The following is a 17006-nucleotide window of genomic DNA, read 5'->3' as shown; positions in this document are numbered from 1 at the left end:
CGCCACTGAGCTGACTGGAAAAGCACCGGCACCGCAGATTAGCCCCGGTGCAGGCGAGACCCCGTCCCACTCACTCCTTGAACATTTTATCTTGGTTGAACCAAAGATGTGGGGGATGCCAGGGCCATGCCCCCAAGAGGGTTGTTGCCTCTTCTCACCTGCATCCTGCACGTGAACAGCGACTGTCCCCGACTCCTCCTCCGCCAGCTGGTACCACACGCCGTTGGGGTCTGCCAGCCATTCCTCCACGCGGCATGAGTAGTTGCCTGTGTCGGCACCGCCGGCTTGCAGCACTGTCAGCCGGAAAAGCACCGCTGAGAGCCTCTGGAATCGCAGGCGGCCCTCCCAGCGACTGGCCTCAGGGCTGAAGACAGCATCAGGGCCCACGCTCAGCACTGCCTCCCTCTCCTCCGCCTCCTCCTCCTCGTCCTCCTCCGTGCGGCCACCTGCCTCTTTGGCCCGTAGGTTGAACCACGTCACTGCAAAATGGGACTCTGGGCTGGAGCGGGACAGGATGCTGCAGTCCAGCGGGAAGGATTCCTTCTCCTGCACCGTGAGGTTGGCGGTGGCCGTGTCCACCTGCAAGGTGGGATCTGAGATGACAAATGGGAGAGGTGAGCGCTGAGCAAAATGCTGCCATCGAAGCCACCCTGCCCTGGCACAGACTGACTGTCACAATGCCGGTGCTGGGCACAATCCAAGCAAAACCCAAAGGCTTGATGCAGCCTGCCAAGTCCCATGGGTACCTCTGTGGTCAACCCTGCAGGCTCAGCATCCTCACCTCACCATGCGCCCCCTGGCACAGGGTCAAACAGGAGCTGGCTGTAAGCGCTGTGCTACCACCCTGCCCTTGCAGACCCTCGCACCAACTAATGGGCACGTGTGTGAGAGGAAAAAGCTGCTGCAGCTCATCCAGATGCACTACAAGAACACATCAGGAAATACCAAGGTTTGGTGCATGTGCTGAGGAGCGACGTACTACTACTCCCCAGCTACTGGTGCAAAGAGCATTGCACTCCACACTTATTTTTTATTTCTTTGAGAGCGCTCAAAGAACTTGAAAATCACTATGACAGAAGAGGAGAGCATTTTTTCCAGCAATTTGGGAAGTTATTTACGTAAGAGGTTCTTCCATGGAGATGTCCTCAGCATAAACACAGCAAGGGTGCTTCCAAAAGTCTGCCTCTCATTTTTTTTCTAGTCCTTGCAGCAAGGCTAGAGACGCTTTTACCTAGCTGAGATGCAGTGGCCAGAATCTAAGATGAGTTGATTAAAGGCTGACTTCAAGAGCAATTAACATGTGGTTTAGTCATCTTGCCAGGGAACACATACTCCAGGGATCACAATCAGTCCGGATCTAAGCTTTCATTTAAAGATTAAAAAGGCCCTTCCGACACGGGGGCTGAGACGGAAGGGCAAGCTGATAGCTCGCCAAAGAGAGAGGCGCTTTCTCTTCCAGGGAAGGTAGCTGGGCAAGCCCTCCCTCGCGCAGACCCCGGGAGTCCCTGCAGGAGGGGGCTGCTGTCCCCCAGCTCTCATCAGCTGCGGGGCTCCTCATTACAGCACCTGCCCTACACGTTTTAAATGGTCCCACAAGGAAAATCTTCATTAAAGCCAGAGCTCTACACGCCATAGGCAACACGGGTGTTTTCAGTTCACATCTTCCCCGGCATGACTCCTGAGCAGAAACAGGAATGAGGTAAGTCCCGAGATTTCAGAGACTACCGAGGTAAAAAGGAGGAAGGGAAGGAAATGGCTTGTCAAAACCAACACAAAGCCTCCCCCACCTCAGCAGGCTAAGCAGAAAGAGAAGAACTGCTGTCTGAAGATGCTGAGAGGGTTTTTTTTCCAATTGCTCATGATTACAGCCCTGAAAGATAAGCATAGAGATCCTAACTGATGAGACATGAGTCACAAGTTCCGCTATTTTTAAGGTTAGTCATTTTGTTAGCTACTGGCTGCCATGAAAGTAAAACAAACAACAACAAAGCACTTTTAGAAAAAAAATTATCTCCAATTAGTGCACCCCCAACTCCCTCTCTTCTTCCCACTTCGCATCCTTACGCAATTCAAAATGAGCCTCGAGGATTTTCCTCCTCCATCAGGGCTGGCAGTTCTCAGCCTGGATGAAGAGCTGCATTTACAACCACGCAGGCATGCAGGGTACAGGGATTGCCTGGGGTTGGTCTCTGCTCAAGCCACCTTGGCCAGCAAAGTTTCCCAAGCAAGGACCTGCAAGCAAGGACCTTTCCCAAGCAAGCTCCTCCTCTGCAGCAAAAATCTCTGCCAGTAATGACCACTAAAATCTTTCCAGAATCTTACACTCTTGCCAAGCTGACACCTCGCTGGAATGGACAGGCATAAAGTACCACAGCAGTATTTGCAGAGTGGTTGCTTTACATGCTGAAAAGTACCCAGCAAATGAGGACCACAAGTGTTATTTGACCTACAGCCTTTAAGACAGATATTTAATCTTGAGTCATTCGTCTCAAAAACTAGGGAACCCATATTTTCCAAGGTAAATTGTCCTTGCAGCTTATCTGTGGTTAGAACAGACGAAACTTAGCAGAATACCCTGGGAATCTGCTTTTGAGGGCTTAGGAGTCCATGAGTGCTGGTCAGTCTTTAAGAACGACCTTTTCGAAGCAGAGGAGCAGGCAATCCCATTGCATCGTAAGTCAAGCAAGCGGGGCAGAAGGCGAGCTTGACTGAACAGGGAACTCCTCATGGAGTTCAAGCAGAAAAAGAAATTGTATGATCTCTGGAAGCGAGGTCAAGCTTCACAGGAAGATTAGAGCTCTGTTTCATATATGCAAGAAGACATGAAAGGCCAAAGCTCAATGAGAGTTGAAACTGGCCAGTGTTTTGTCAGATAATAAGAAGGGCTTTTTAAAGTATGTTAATAGCAAGAGGAGGTCTAAAGAAAACATTGGACCGATATTTGTTGAAGATGGTCATCTGACTGATAGGGATGAAGAAAAAGCAGAGGCATTCAATGCTTTTTTTGCCTCAGTCTTTAATAATACTGATCAATCCGATACGATTACTTTAATAATAATGGGTGTTAGTATAACACAAGTGTGGAAACAGTGATTTTTCCATTTGTGGATACTGAAATTGCGAAAGACCAGCTGTATCAGCCAAGGGGCCTGATGGGATCCAGCCCAGAGTACTGAAGGAACTCGTGGATGTTATGGCAGGATCCCTCTCAATCATCATCCGAAGGCCTTGGGAGTCTGGGGAGATCCCCACTGACTGGAAGCTAGCCAGTGTTACTCTGATTTACAAAAAGGGCTCGAGGGAAGACCCAGGGAACTACAGACCTGTTAGTCTAACCTCAGTTCCTGGAAGAATTAAGATTATACTGGGTACTACTGAAAGGCATTTAAAGAATAATGCAATCATCAGGCACAGTCAACACGGGTTCACAAAGGGAAAGTCCAGTTTAATTAATTTAATATCCTTCTACGATAAGGTCGCCCACCCAGTGGATGAAGGGAAGGTGGTGGATGTAAGGCTTCTGGTACTGTCTCTCACAACATCTTCCTGGACAATCTGTCCAGCTGTGGGATAAGTGGGATCATGGTGCACTGGTGAAGAACTGGCTGAAAGGCAGAGCTCAAAGGGTTGTAGTGAATAGGGCTACATCTGGCTGGTGACCTGTCACCTGTGGTGTTCCTCAGGGCTCAATTCTAGGGCCATTTCTGTTCAATATGTTTATCAACAATCTAGATGCAGGAGTTGAATGCACCATTAGCAAGTCTGCCGATGATACCAAACTGGGAGATGCTGTTGACTCTCTTGAGGGACAAGATGCCTTGTGGAGGGATCTAGATAGATTGGAGTATTCGGCAATGATTAATGGGATGAAATTTAACAAGTCCAAATGCTGGATTCTGCATCTAGGATGGAGTAAGGCTGGGCACAAGTATAAATTAGGAGAAGAGTGGCTGGAGAGCAGCCCTGCAGAAAGGGATCTGGGGGTGCTGGTTGACAGCAGCCTCAATACGAGTCAGCAGTGTGCCCTCGTAGCCAAGAGGGCAAACTGCATCCTGGGTTGCACCAAACACAGCATAACCGGCCAGTCAAAAGAGGTAATTATCCCGCTGTATTCAGTGTTTGTGTGGCCTCACCTGGAGTACTGTGTGCAGTTCTGGGCCCCACAATTTAAGAAGATGTTAAGCTCCTTGAATGCATCCAGCGGAGGGCAACAAAGCTGGTGAAAAGGCTGGAAGGAATGTCCTATGAGGAGCGGCTAAGGGCTTTGGGTTTGTCTAGTCTGGAGAAAAGGAGGCTGAGGGGTGACCTCATTGCTCTCTACAGCTTCCTGAGGAGGGGACATGGAGAGGGAGGTGCTGAGCTCTTCTCCATGGTACACAGTGATAGGACGTGGGAATGGTTCAAAGCTGTGCCAGGGGAGCTTCAGATGGGACATTAGGAAGCATTTCTTTACCAAGAAGGTGGTCAAACACTGGAACAGGCTTCCTAAAGAGATGGTCGATGCCCCAAGTCTGTCAGTGTTTAAGAGGCATTTGAACAATGCCCTTAATAACATGCTTTAGCTTTTGGTCAGCCCTGAAGTTGTCAGGCAGTTGGAGTTGGACTAGATGATCATCGCAGGTTCCTTCCAACTGAAACATTCTATTCTATTCTATTCTATTCTATTCTATTCTATTCTATTCTATTCTATTCTATTCTATTCTATTCTATTCTATTCTATTCTATTTCACAAACCTTTGAAACTGGAGTTTCCTCCTTGGTTTGAACTTCTGTAGCACTTTTTACCCCACTAGACCCTGGCAAAACCAAGAAGCACCTGCAGCGATCCCTGATGCCTGCCTCCCTGTGTCTGGGCATGGCTAAAACAGTGGTGTTAGGCAGCAGGATCTGCCTGAAACACTATAAACAGCAAAAGGGTGGCCAGGAAGTCCGTAAGTACCGCCTTGTCCATATAGAGGCAGGCTCTTCATAGCCAACTCCCACCCCATAAAGAAACCTGAGCCCTTGTCCCAACCAACAGATGAACCCTTGGAGCTGCACACCCCGCATCTGCTTCTTCACCCACAGAATGGGGAGCATCAGCGTGGGAAACTGCCCGGACACCAGGAAGGGTCTCGACCTCCTCTGCTGCCCCCTTTTCATGCAAGGATCCTGCCCCTGGGACACACGCCTGGGAAGTACAGATAGCTTGTCCCATCTCATCCTCAATCAAAATGTGAATAAAATCAGAAGCCTATCCTATTGAATCTGCCAAAAGTCCTGTAAAAAACTAAATTTGCAGATGCAGTGGTGACAAAATCCCAAGCCCATCTAGCTGTGTTTGCCAGGCTTGCTCCACGCTCCTTCCAGAAAAGCAAGGGTGCACCCAAGAAGACATGCAAGAAAGCGTCAGCACGGTCTGAAGCACAGCGGCCCTGCCCTCTGCCCAGACCTGCTGTCAATGACAGACAGATGGTGACTCATGCCTTCGGTCCAAGAGGGCAAAGCGCTGCTGAAAGTTGTTGGCACAAGATCCTCCTCACCTGGCTGCTTGACTGTGAGGGTGATGAGTCCAGAGAGGTCCTCTGCCCGCTTGTACCACCGGTCGCTGGGGTCAAGGAGCCACTCCTCCACACGGCAGTCATAGGCCCCACTGTCCCGCACAGTGGCGTTTTGGATGGAGAGGAGGTAGAGACCTGGGGATGGGCTCTCCAGGTGCAGCCGGCTCCGCAGGTCACCCAGCGCTGCCAGGTCCCCGTAGCGCAGGGTGCTCTGCCGGCTCAGCCGGGCCACCACCTCCTTTTCTGGGTGGCCCGGCCGCCAGACGTACCACTCCACTGACAGCTGGGATGAGGGGCTGGTCCGGCTGCTGACCAGGCACTCCAGGGTCACCCACTGGTTCTCCAGCACAGTGATGTTTTTGTGGGTCTGGTTCACCTTCAGGCGGTTATCTACAGGAAAAGGCCATCAGAAATACAAGGTCACCGAGGGCTGCAAGGGTCCTTTGTCTCCCCACAAGCCCTTCCCTCATGGCCACAGTCCTGGGGTGTGGTGAAAGAAATGAGCAAGGGGAGAAAAAGAAAAACAGAGGAGGGAGGGGAAGAGGGGGAAAGGCAAATAGGAATTGTGTTTTTTAGGGTCTTCTGAAAATCTCAGGCTAGCCACCAACAATGCCCCATTCAGCACAGAGAACTGGAAACCTACAATCTCCCAGTAGGACCTGGGGGTCCTAAGTGCACAGACACCATATGAAGGGAGGTCACACCTCAGTCTTTACTCATACTCCTGCTGGGGCAGGGTAGTAGCCCAGTCACACCCTGACCAGTAAGCCCTCCTGCAGTGGGAAAAGGGAAAAAATCAAGGCAGAGAATGGATGGCTGATTATAGGGAACCACCACTGCAAAACGAGAAGTGGCATGAGGGCAAAGTCACATACAGTGTTTTGCTGCCTTGGGAATGTCCCTGGTTTTTGCTCCACAATTTCATTGATACACGGGGAGGGGGTGACTGCAATCAGCTCTTTTATGTGAAATGACGTGTCGTACACTCCTAACTCCTTCATAACTTCTTTCCAGGGGCACAGTCTGGACTTCCCTGGTACTGCCGCTGCAGCAAGTGATGGGCACTGTACTTCCCAGAGAGCGGTGGGCGATGCAAAGGAGAGGGCAGATCACAGCTCCCCTCTCCCTGACTGCCCCACAGTCATCTCGGGACTCTGCAGACAGAAACAAGGAGCTGGGACTGGCAGCAAACGGCACACTGTGGCCTGCTGTGGTCCCTGTGCGACCAGGCAAAGATGTGCTGGGGACACTGGCTGGGGACCATACCCAGTATCCCTCTCACACCCCCGTCCAGAGCCTGCGTCTAGCCAGCCAAATCCAGACAGAGAAAATGCATTAAGCATCCTAGTCCAGCCCTGCTATCCCGAGTGTGTCCTTGCTGCAGGAGAGATTTTATTCTCCAGAAACAGGCACCCAGAGCAAGTGGGGACAAGGCAGGCTTCCTTGCGAAGTACTGACGCTCTGCTTCAGAAGGACACATGGTCCAGGCTGCTCTCAAAGACAGTACTTACCCACCTGCCTTCCCCCTTGGCATGAAATATGGGCTCTGTCCCCAGATCATGGGAGCCATCTTTAGCTCCTCCAGCAGCCCATCTTTACAGTGATGTCTGCTGCCGCGGAAACCACTAGTGGAGCAGATTTCTCTTTTCCTGGCAGCCAGCTCCCCACCTCATTAAACTTGTTACTTGCATCGCATGTGCACAGCGCAGAGGGAAAAGAGACAAGGCTCCCCGCGCCTGCCAGGATGCAGGCACAGAGTAAAATTAAACTGTGTGCAAAACATGAAAATGCTTTCCCAGGCAGGCACACACCAGTTCTCTCTCAGTAGGTCGCTAGTTGACACTCTTGCTACATGATGCTCTTGTGGATAAAGACACCTGGCTGGATACAGTGGCCCTCTAGATTGTGGGGGACGGAAAACCTTCACGTGGGGACACTGAAACGTGCACCAACCCAGCCTAAATGGAGGAGGGAAAATGTCCCTCTTTGTGTAGGGATGTGCAGGCACGAGGATGCAAGGAGGGGGTGACAAGGCTGTAGTGGAAAGAAGAGCAGAGGATCTGTGTTGCCCTAGGAAAGCCCAGCGAGCTCAAGAGCCATGCACAAGAGCCCATGCCAAGAGGACCCCACCAGTGTGGCACGTGGTACCTGGCTGCTTGACAGTGACCTCTGTTCTCCCTGACACCTCCTCCGCCAGCTTGTACCAGGCGTGGTTGGGGCTGAGCAGCCACTCCTCCACGTGGCAGTAGTAGCTGCCGCTGTCTCGGACCTCTGCCCGCTGCACTGTCAGGCTGAAGAGCCCCCCCGACGCCGAGCGTTCGAACTGCAGCCGGCCCCGCAGCCCTTCCTCCTCCGCGTAGGTGCCATACTCGAAGGCCGAGCTGTGGGTGGTCTTCAGAATGAGCTTGCCATCGGCATCAGAGGGCTTGTGGACATACCACAGCACAGCGAAATGTGAGTCAGGGCTGGTCTGGGATTTCACCGAGCAGTTGAGGGGGATGGGCCGGTTCTCCACCAGAGTGATGCTCCGCTTTGACTTGCTCACCTGCAGCTTGGTCACTGAGGGGGAGGAATGGAGAAGAAAGAGGAGAGTTGGGTGATTAACACAGAAAAGAAACTCACCTGGTTTGGGGAGGACCAGAGAGTCACAGAATCATAGAATAGTTTAGGTTGCAGTGGACCTCAAAGATCATCTAGTTCCAATCCCCCTGCCATGGGCAGGGACACCTCCCACTAGACCTGGTTGCTCAAAGCCCCATCCAACCTGGCCTTGAACACCTCCAGGGATGGGGCAGCCACAACTTCCCTGGGCAATTTGTTCCAGTGCCTCACCACCCTCATAGGGAGAAATTTCTTCCCAATATCTATTCTAAATCTCCTCTCTTCCAGTTTGAAGTCATTACCCCTCGTCCTATCACCATATAAAAAGTCCCTCTCCAGCTTTTCGCCCCCAACTGCAGGCCGACTGCTCTTGCCTGGGTCCCACTTGCACTGGACCCTTAAGACAAAGGCATTTAGATGTTCTCCTACCAAATCTTTTATCTTCTTTCACCCCCTGCTCTACTCCTGGATCCTCCCACCGTGTCCCTCAGCAAGAGGCTGCTTTTTCACAGTTTGACCTTTGAAAGCTTCCCTTTCTTAATTCAGTGTGGTTTGAGGCACCAAACCTAGCATGAAGGCTACACCCAAACTCAGCGGGTTTTTTCATGGTGAAATCATATCACTTGCACCTCAAGGCAATGAGCTGTTGACCACGTCCCGAGAAAACCATTTCTACGAAGAGTGAATTAAACAAGACTTTACCGCTGTCACATGCCAGCCACCTCACTGACATGTAGCCCAGAGACACATAATAGATAGGGAAGCAAACAGGGGCACAACCAGAAAAGAAAAAGAGCATCAGACTGGAAAGGATCAGCAGGAGCAAGCTCTGCTCCAGCAGCCAGGAGCTCTGGCTCCAGGTCCCATCATGGATTGCACAGCCTGGACAAGCCACAGGCACGTCACCTCCCTCGGCTTCCCAAGCTTGACTGCAGCTCCCACGCGGGTAGCTAAGTGGTCACACAGCACTGAGGATGACACAGCAGTGGCATTAGCTCTCGTCCCCGCAGGGAGAGACACACACTGGTTTCCGATTCCCCTCTCCCTGCAGGAGCAGGAGATAAAGCCTCCCTTGTGTGTGCTCAGGCTGTGCCTGCTGCCCAAGTCTCGACCCAGGGCAGAACACAAAACGCCGTCCTGTGACACTTGTGCTTGGTGTTCCCTGGAGCCCTGCTGGCTACAGACCGGAGGGGAGGAGCAGCTCCCAGCCAGATACACCACTTCTCCCAGAAGCTCTGCCACCACCTCCCCTCCTTCGCCTCCCCTCACATGGCAGCTTCCCTCTGAAAGGGGGCATGCCAGCTTACTGCCAGGTGAAGGGATTCTGCTGACAACCGGTAAATCTCCTGACAAAACCGAGTGAGCACCCTGGGCACGGATGGCACGACAGAAGCGTGGCACCACAGGCATGAACAACCTGTGCTGCCAGGCTGCCAGGGGAGCTGTGCCCATCCTCACCCTGGAAACCCGTCCTACGCATCCTCTGTTTGCAGGGAAGCAACGTTGTCTCCTCTCTCTCACCGAGACACAGGCTCCTCACTCTGCATCACGCTTTGCTTCCATTGCTTCCAGCTCCCCTTGGGCCCCAGGGTCTCGGATGCCTGTCGGCACAGGCGACGAGCGACGGCACCGAGGGAGAGGACGGGCACAGGCAAACGACATCAAATGGGAGGGAGGAACTCCCACCACAGCAACGCTTTCTGCTTTAACACAGCATCTGAGATAGGCATCCTGGTATCGCATTAGACATTCCCCTGGAGCCTGGATTGCCTGTGGCTTTAATCAGTATGCTAATAAAGACTCGATGGCTGCGTCACGCGTATGGCACACAGACAACGGAGGGAAGGAAGGAGGGAAATAGTCCCTTGTTTTTCCTCCCTGGGGACTTCAACCTAATGGGACAGACTTAGCATCACCCTGTTGTATTTCTGCCGTACCCCAGACGCACTCCCTCCCCTTTGTTTCGCTTCAGGACGGCAGCTTTAGCCACCACACCCACACTTGTCCCACCTTTTTGGCTCACCGTTGGTTAAGAAAGGTTATTTCAAGCATTAATCAATCTTCCGAGTCCCTGGGAGATGAACCAATAAAGGGGAAGGTGATTCTCAGCAGTTTCCTTTCTCTCCCAGCCCCCTTTCCAAACAGTTTATTTTTAATTGGTACTGGATTATTTTCTGCAACCGTTACTAAGGAAACCTCTGTTACTATAGCAACCGTGTATGTTAAGTCAGTAGCCCTATATCTATTAAAATGCAGTATATACACATGCTGTGTGTGGTGGGGTTGCTCAATATCAACACACGCATGGAGACAAAGCCAGGGTACGCACAGACCAGAGCTGCTGCGATGCAAGCATTCCTCCCACTGCTCTTCCCACATCATGGCACCTACAGGAAAATGAGGGGGATAGGCACCCAGTAATTTTAAGGCCGGTATTCGGGGTAACAGACCTGCACCTCCTATGTGACAGATGTATTTCACGGAAGCGGTGAGGCCGTGTTCCTGGGCCACGATCATGGCAATTCTCACTTTGTACAACCAGCACGGACCCCTGAGGTCATCCAAGGGCTCTTGGATGGCCTCCATGGAGCTCTCCCTGCTTCCCTTTGACACTTGAGAAGATGTCTTCTTTTGTGGGGGTGTGAGTGATGGGGAAGAAAACTTACTAACTCTGGCAAAAATGAGATCTTTAATTCCATGCAGGCAGCCCAGTCCTCCGAGCCTTCCTTAGCAGCTGTTGCGGGCAGCGTTTAGGAATTTGCCCACGCATCCACAGAGACCCCCAAATCTTGATGAGCTGATTGCTTCTACTGCTGCAGGCCCTGGCAGGGAACTACAGGGCTTCCCTTTTCTAGATTGCACGCACTTGCACAGGTTCGTAACACCACGTGTGAAATTTCGTCTAGATTAGAGGTATTGGTGATACGTAATGACACCCCTGTCAATGCACGTCTCATCTAACATGACTTATTTTCCTAACAGAAGCCCACCATGGAAGATGCAAGTGCAGGTTTTGTTTCCCTCTCACAGAATCAGAGAGGACATTCTCAGTCTTTTCCAATCTGTGAACATCAAACGCTTCCCCGTCCAGGCACCGGCTCCTGCACAGTAAATGTGCACCTATCTCTTCTTCATTACCTTTTGCAGATCCTATAGAAATATCTCACAGCTTTTACAGACCACAGGCTGAAAACTGCTGAGTTGCAAACACTGTGGCGCGCAGGTTAGCTTGGGGCAGTAGGCTGATTTGCTTGCTCGTGCAGGGCAGAGATCCTCCACCCACACTCTGGTTGAGACACGGGAAGCTTCGTGGGGCGGCTCGCACTCCTGCTCTCCCACAGGGATGACCATCAGCCACCACTCACGGATACACAAACTAATCCAAAAGGCTTGTTCTGCATTTGGGAAAAATGATTTAAAAGGGGGGGGGGAAATCCTGAAGTCAGTGCTCCAGGGCAACAGTAATGGTACAATACAACACCAGGGAGTCCATCTCTTTCCATCCTGGTGGTAAGTCTCCTCCAGTGCAAAGTGGGTCTCTCTATGCCCCGTGCAGCTCGCCAGGTCGTGTTTAAAGATGCCCGCCACCACATGGAAATGACTGTAGCTGCTGGTGCATGAGTGAGATTACAAGAAGACTGACACCCCAGGCACTGAGCCAGCCAAACCTCACCCTCCTGACGAGGGGGAAACTCCCTTTCCCGGCTTGGGGATTCGCCTGGGCAGAGAGCCAGGAAAGGGCTCAGCCTTCAAACCCTGAGTTGATCCGCTCTGCCCCAGGGGCCGGGGTTTCGGTGTGCCAGGGTAGGGCTGCTCCGGCACTCCGGCGAGCGGCAGAGGCGGTGGGCGCAGCGATGTGAGCAGGCACGGTTACATGGCATTTTCTGCTGCGCTGTCAAGAGGCTGATGTTCTCTTAACAGCCTCCCGAACATCTGCTTAGTGAGGGGAACAGGTGCATGTGTCTAGGTGAAGTTATCGTGCATATCATCTGCAAACCATAATCCTGTTGCCACAATGTCTCCTGGCTCCCTTGAGGGTGCCAGTAAAGAGGATATCATACCTTGATGTACTGTAATTGGCCCTATGTAGGCTATTAAGGCTTTCAATTTACACTGGCAACAAGTCATGGTTACAACCCTCCTATTTTTTTTTTTTTAAGCCAGCCTGGTCTCTCAGCCCCTGTGGAGCCAGGCAGCCCCTCTGAAGAACGTGTGCAGGCGCTGAACCCTGCAGTGGTGCTTGGGCAGGGGCTCTGCAGGCTGTGCCGGGACAGAAGACATCACGTCTCTGACGGCATGGAGAGATGCTCTCCTGCAACACTGAAAGCGTCCTGCTGCATCTGCTGGAGGGGCCGCAGGAGGCTCAAAAGGTGATGACTTGCGCTGGAGCCTGCTCAGGACACGGGGGATGTTACATGCCTCCTAGGACGGAGAGGCTGGCAAGACGCTAGATGTCCACAGCAAGCCCATACGCTACTAGGCACCTCACTTTACAAACCGTCCTCCAGCATCATAGTCCCTTTGCACTAATTCCCAGGCCAAGGAAAACGTCCCCACTCACTTGCAGGGACACGCATTGTCTCAGGATACCTGTGGCAGCCTCTGGTCCTCAAAGGTTGCATCTCCGGGCTGGGGGGCCAGCTCAGACTCACCTTAGAGCCACAGCAGACTACAACATGGCTACAAGCTCTACAAGCTGATATATATGGAAGGGGTTGTCTACACACCATCAAGCAGGCAATTGGTCTCCTCAAGCTGGGCATGTGGTAAGCATGGTTATACAAACGTTTGGGGGAAGGGAAAGCGCTCATCAGAGGAGGAGGACAGAGGCAGTGACGTGATTCACAGCTTTTCTGCTGACTCGCTGCCTTGGTGAAGCCACTTGGCTCCCTCCCCTCTGTTTCCTAATCATCAAGCAGAGGTTACAACACTTTCCTTCACCATAGCACTTTGCAATCTGTACCTAAAAATGCTGTGATAAAAAGACGCTATGTCTCAAACTCCTTACCTCATCTTCCCTTGTAGGCAGTAAGAAAATACAACAGCAGGAGTTTACTTCCCACCTGGGAGCCACTCTTACCAAGTGCTGAGAATGGCGATGTTTAACTGCAGCTGAAGATACCCTACCCCCAAAAAGCCCCATACAAAACCCCTGCAGTGAAGGAGGAGAGGGCTTCCAGCCAGGGAAAGAGCCAGCTTCGCATGAGGCCATGGTGCAGAAGGGGTGGGCAGGAGGAAGGCCACCACCAGCCCACAGAGTCCCCTGGGGAGCCCTGTCACCGTAGCGGGGAGGTCGTGTCCCACTTTGGAGGCTGTTGCCCTCTGGGGAGAGCTCCTCCAGAAGACGTTCTCGCCGGGAGAGAACTGATGAAGTGTTGCAAAAAGTTTTCCTGGGGAATGTCCTACTTTTAAAAGCCTCCGTCGGGATTTCCCTGTGCTGAGGTGGGGGAGGGCAGGGAGCAGAAACGAGGCCAACCCAACCCAAATCCAGCCCCAGTTTAACACCAGATACGGGGTTGGCTGAGCTTTTGGCATAGACTGAGCCGACCCCTCAGCCTGTGGTCACAACCCAGAGGTGCCTCATCAGTTGCCTCACCAGGGCCCGAAAAGCACCCAGTGCCCAAATTCTTGCCTGGGGATGTTCGCTTTGGATTCAAGGGACCCACGTGCAGGTCACTGCCCTGCCACAGGCTTAGACATGCACTAATGCTCAGCCCTCTGCCAGCCCTTCTCCCTTCTACAAGGCAGGGCTGAAGAGCCTCTTCCACCTCCACACACGTTGCAAGGACACCCGCGTTAACAGCCATGGGGAACTGGGGCAATGGGAGTCAAGCAAGTACAGGCCAGCCTCCTGACTCAGCGTGGCGAGGGGTGGGTCACTCAGGTTTACTAAGCTAGCTGAAAGCAAACCAGTGTTCAAAAGGGAAAGATGTGCGAGTCCTTTCAGAGAAGAGGCATCAGTAGAAAGGCATATGCAGAAGGGAAGATGAGATACTCCTTGGAGGACCTTGCTCATTAGGCTTAACTGTGGCATAGAAATCACAGCAAAGTAAAGACAAAGACTTCCAGCGCTGGGGCAGCCTCCCCAGAGATGGCAGGAACATGGCAGCATAGCTCCTGACTCCTGTTATTCTCTTTTAACAGAACACAATTCCTCCTGAAACTGGATTAGCAAGGCTGTAAATTGCATTAGCCAACATGGGAGGCTGCTGGTGCAACAGGAGCAGGAGAAAGGGAAATAGCATTAGACTTTGCCTGCCATTATTACTGCCATTATTAACTTGTCACTTTACTGTAGTGTTCCTATAACAATGAATTATTGCCTGCAAACAGGCTGACATGATTGAATTACTGGGAGAGCAGCTCCATGGGAAGGAGAGACAACCTTAACCCTTTCCCGAGGAAGGCTCAGCTGCTGCCCCCTCCCAAGCGGGCAGACAAAAGAGCTGAGGCTGAGGCTTTGACTTTGAACACCAACCTGCCACCTTGACCTTCAGCAGTGCCCATTTCAGAGCAATGCCAAAAGTTTCTATTATCCCCAAAGTGCTCAGGTCCTGGTTGCAGGTGGGCTGCTCTGGGTTGGACATGCAAACAAAAGCAGAATATATGTCTGTCTGCAGCAGCAATAAGGAGCCCCAGCTGGAGCTCTCTTATCTTTGCAGGTCTTCCTGCAACCTCTCTAGTCTACTAACCTCATAAAGCTAAATCCTTGCTTTTGCATGCTGCTTCTTTCTCATATAGAGAAGACTGGTCCCTGGACAAGCCACCAAACTGACTGACTGCCCGTCTAGATGGATATGGGTCACCTTTTTTCCCCTCTCCCCCCTTGCAGGGTCAGTACCGTCTGCTTGCAATCAGGCAGGCTGTTAATCCGAGTCTGCTCTCCCCTGGAAAGACGATGCGATGGCCCTTCCACAGAGGGCTGTGCCAGGGCAGAGCCCCTGCACGGAGTGGGAAGGAGCAGCCATGCCTTCGCCCACCCAGGCCATGCCCCTTGGCATCACCCTGGGTGCCACCCAAGTGCTACCCCCACGCCCCTGGGGTTCGAGAGGCTTGAGCCTGCCTGCCTTTGGTCTCCTCCTCCCTACATGCACTGCTCATGTTTTACTAAAATTCAGCTACACGACACTTCTCTCCCAGATTTACAGTTCCTTATATGAATGCTGCAAATAATGCCTGCTGCAGCACGGACTGGTGGGTGCTCCCAGCCCTAGGAGCAAGCCTAGGAGCTGGCTGTGACCCACCTTTTCCAAGGAACAGAAAGAGGCTGGGAACAAACCACCAAGTGATCTGCATTTATATACATTCAGCAAGTTGCTGCAAAGTCCATAGCCCAGCAGGCGCAGACATTCCCCTGCCTCCCAGCCTGCTGCTGCAGCAAGAGGAGACAGGCACTTAAGTAGCTGTGCACATCCACGCTGATAAGCAGCTATGCACATCCATGCTGACTGTCACCCATTCCAAAAGCCCCAGCCCAAAGTTGAGCCCCAAGCACAGGCACATGCCCAGAGGCACACTGTACTACTGTAACTTGGGGAAATGCAGCTTGACGAACTCAAAATGCTGCCAGTGGGTGCTGTGGCAACGCTGAACAGGCATCTCCCCTCGTACCCTCTGCTGGACCTGCCTGCATCAGATGCTCCACTGTACCCACACCAGCTTCAGCCCCACAGAAGGTGAGCATAGTATCAGCCAAACCGATTGACAAGCTGCCTGATGCCCCCCTCTTAGCCCCCCCAAAAGCAGCACAGTCAGACCGCTGACCTACCAAACACATAGGTTGCGGGTCAAGTCCATCGCTGCACACCACACGCTGTGGCGCAAGGACTGCAGGCGGTGACAAGGACATCTGCTCAGCTAGGGGACAGCCTGGGATTACCAGCCGTGTCACACTGGAGCTGGCGGAGCAGCTAACAAAGTAGCAGGTAACCAAGCGGGGCCTCGGGGAAGCATGCGTATGTGACCCAGAAAGTCTCTTTCAAGCCCAGAGGCCATACGTCTGTGAGCATATACAGAGAAGGTCGTGTGTGTAGCTGCAGGTATGAGGAAAGCTGGGAAGCCCACAGCCCCCAGGTCTGACCATGGCTAATTCAGAGACCACTGGCTGGGACATGCCGCTGGCCTGGGAAAAGCAAGAGCTTCCCTGAGAAGCAGAAACTAAGTCTTTCTGAAGGAAAGCAAGGACTCAAGGCCAATTTAAGAAATAAACAAATATGCCCCAAAGCAAAACGCCCCCCAAACCTAAACCCAGAAACCTTCCTGCCAAACTCTGAAATGAACGTAAAAGTTCTGCAGGAGAGAGAGGAAGGGAGGGAGGAATAAAAGATTCCCAGCATGAGTTGTGCCTGCTGTCAGAAAACAATATACGGCTCACTGATCACTTGTAAATTAAAATATGGAGATAGGATCACTGGAAGATAAATTCAGTAGCAAGCTAAAGCCACAGAGGATAAAGAAAGAAAAAAATAACATACTGAGATATTTAATCAACCCCTCATCAGAAAGATTTCAAACAAAGGAGCGCTCTGTCAATTAGGAAAAAAAGTAATTAAATGTACCCAAAGAGCAAGCTGTAACACATACGGCAGCACCACACACAAACTCCCATGCCATTCTGGAGGCTGGCCATTAACAGCCGAATTTCCTAACAGGGTGTCAGAAAAATACTTGAGAACTTTGTGCAGATACATGCTAAGAGTACAACTGCACCCTGTAGCGCATGGCTGACTTTTGCATGCACGGTATTTAAGGTGAGCATTTTCAGTGGCTACTGCTGAAAAGCTGGCTGCTACGCAGAGAGAGGTGGGATGCTGAGGGTGGTATGAAGTGCCATTTTCTCATCACCCGGAGATCAAGCTCACCAGA

General features: G+C 52.0%; 1 protein-coding gene across 1 annotated transcript in view; it reads right to left on the bottom strand.

Annotated features, from left to right (window-relative positions):
* The window catches only part of IGSF3 (immunoglobulin superfamily member 3), a 103134-nt gene that overhangs the window by 1225 nt on the left and 84903 nt on the right, over positions 1-17006 (bottom strand). The window contains exons 7-9 of the mRNA XM_082498230.1: positions 7689-8099; positions 5523-5930; positions 159-593 (exon numbers count right to left, since the gene is read on the bottom strand). Of these exons, the coding sequence (XP_082354356.1) occupies positions 159-593; positions 5523-5930; positions 7689-8099 (1254 nt within the window). The remainder of the gene's footprint in view (positions 1-158; positions 594-5522; positions 5931-7688; positions 8100-17006) is intronic.

The sequence above is a fragment of the Vanellus vanellus genome, assembly GCF_965231255.1.
Source record: "Vanellus vanellus genome assembly, chromosome: 1".
Lineage (NCBI taxonomy): Eukaryota > Metazoa > Chordata > Aves > Charadriiformes > Charadriidae > Vanellus > Vanellus vanellus.
This window is presented reverse-complemented; position numbering and strand designations above follow the sequence as displayed.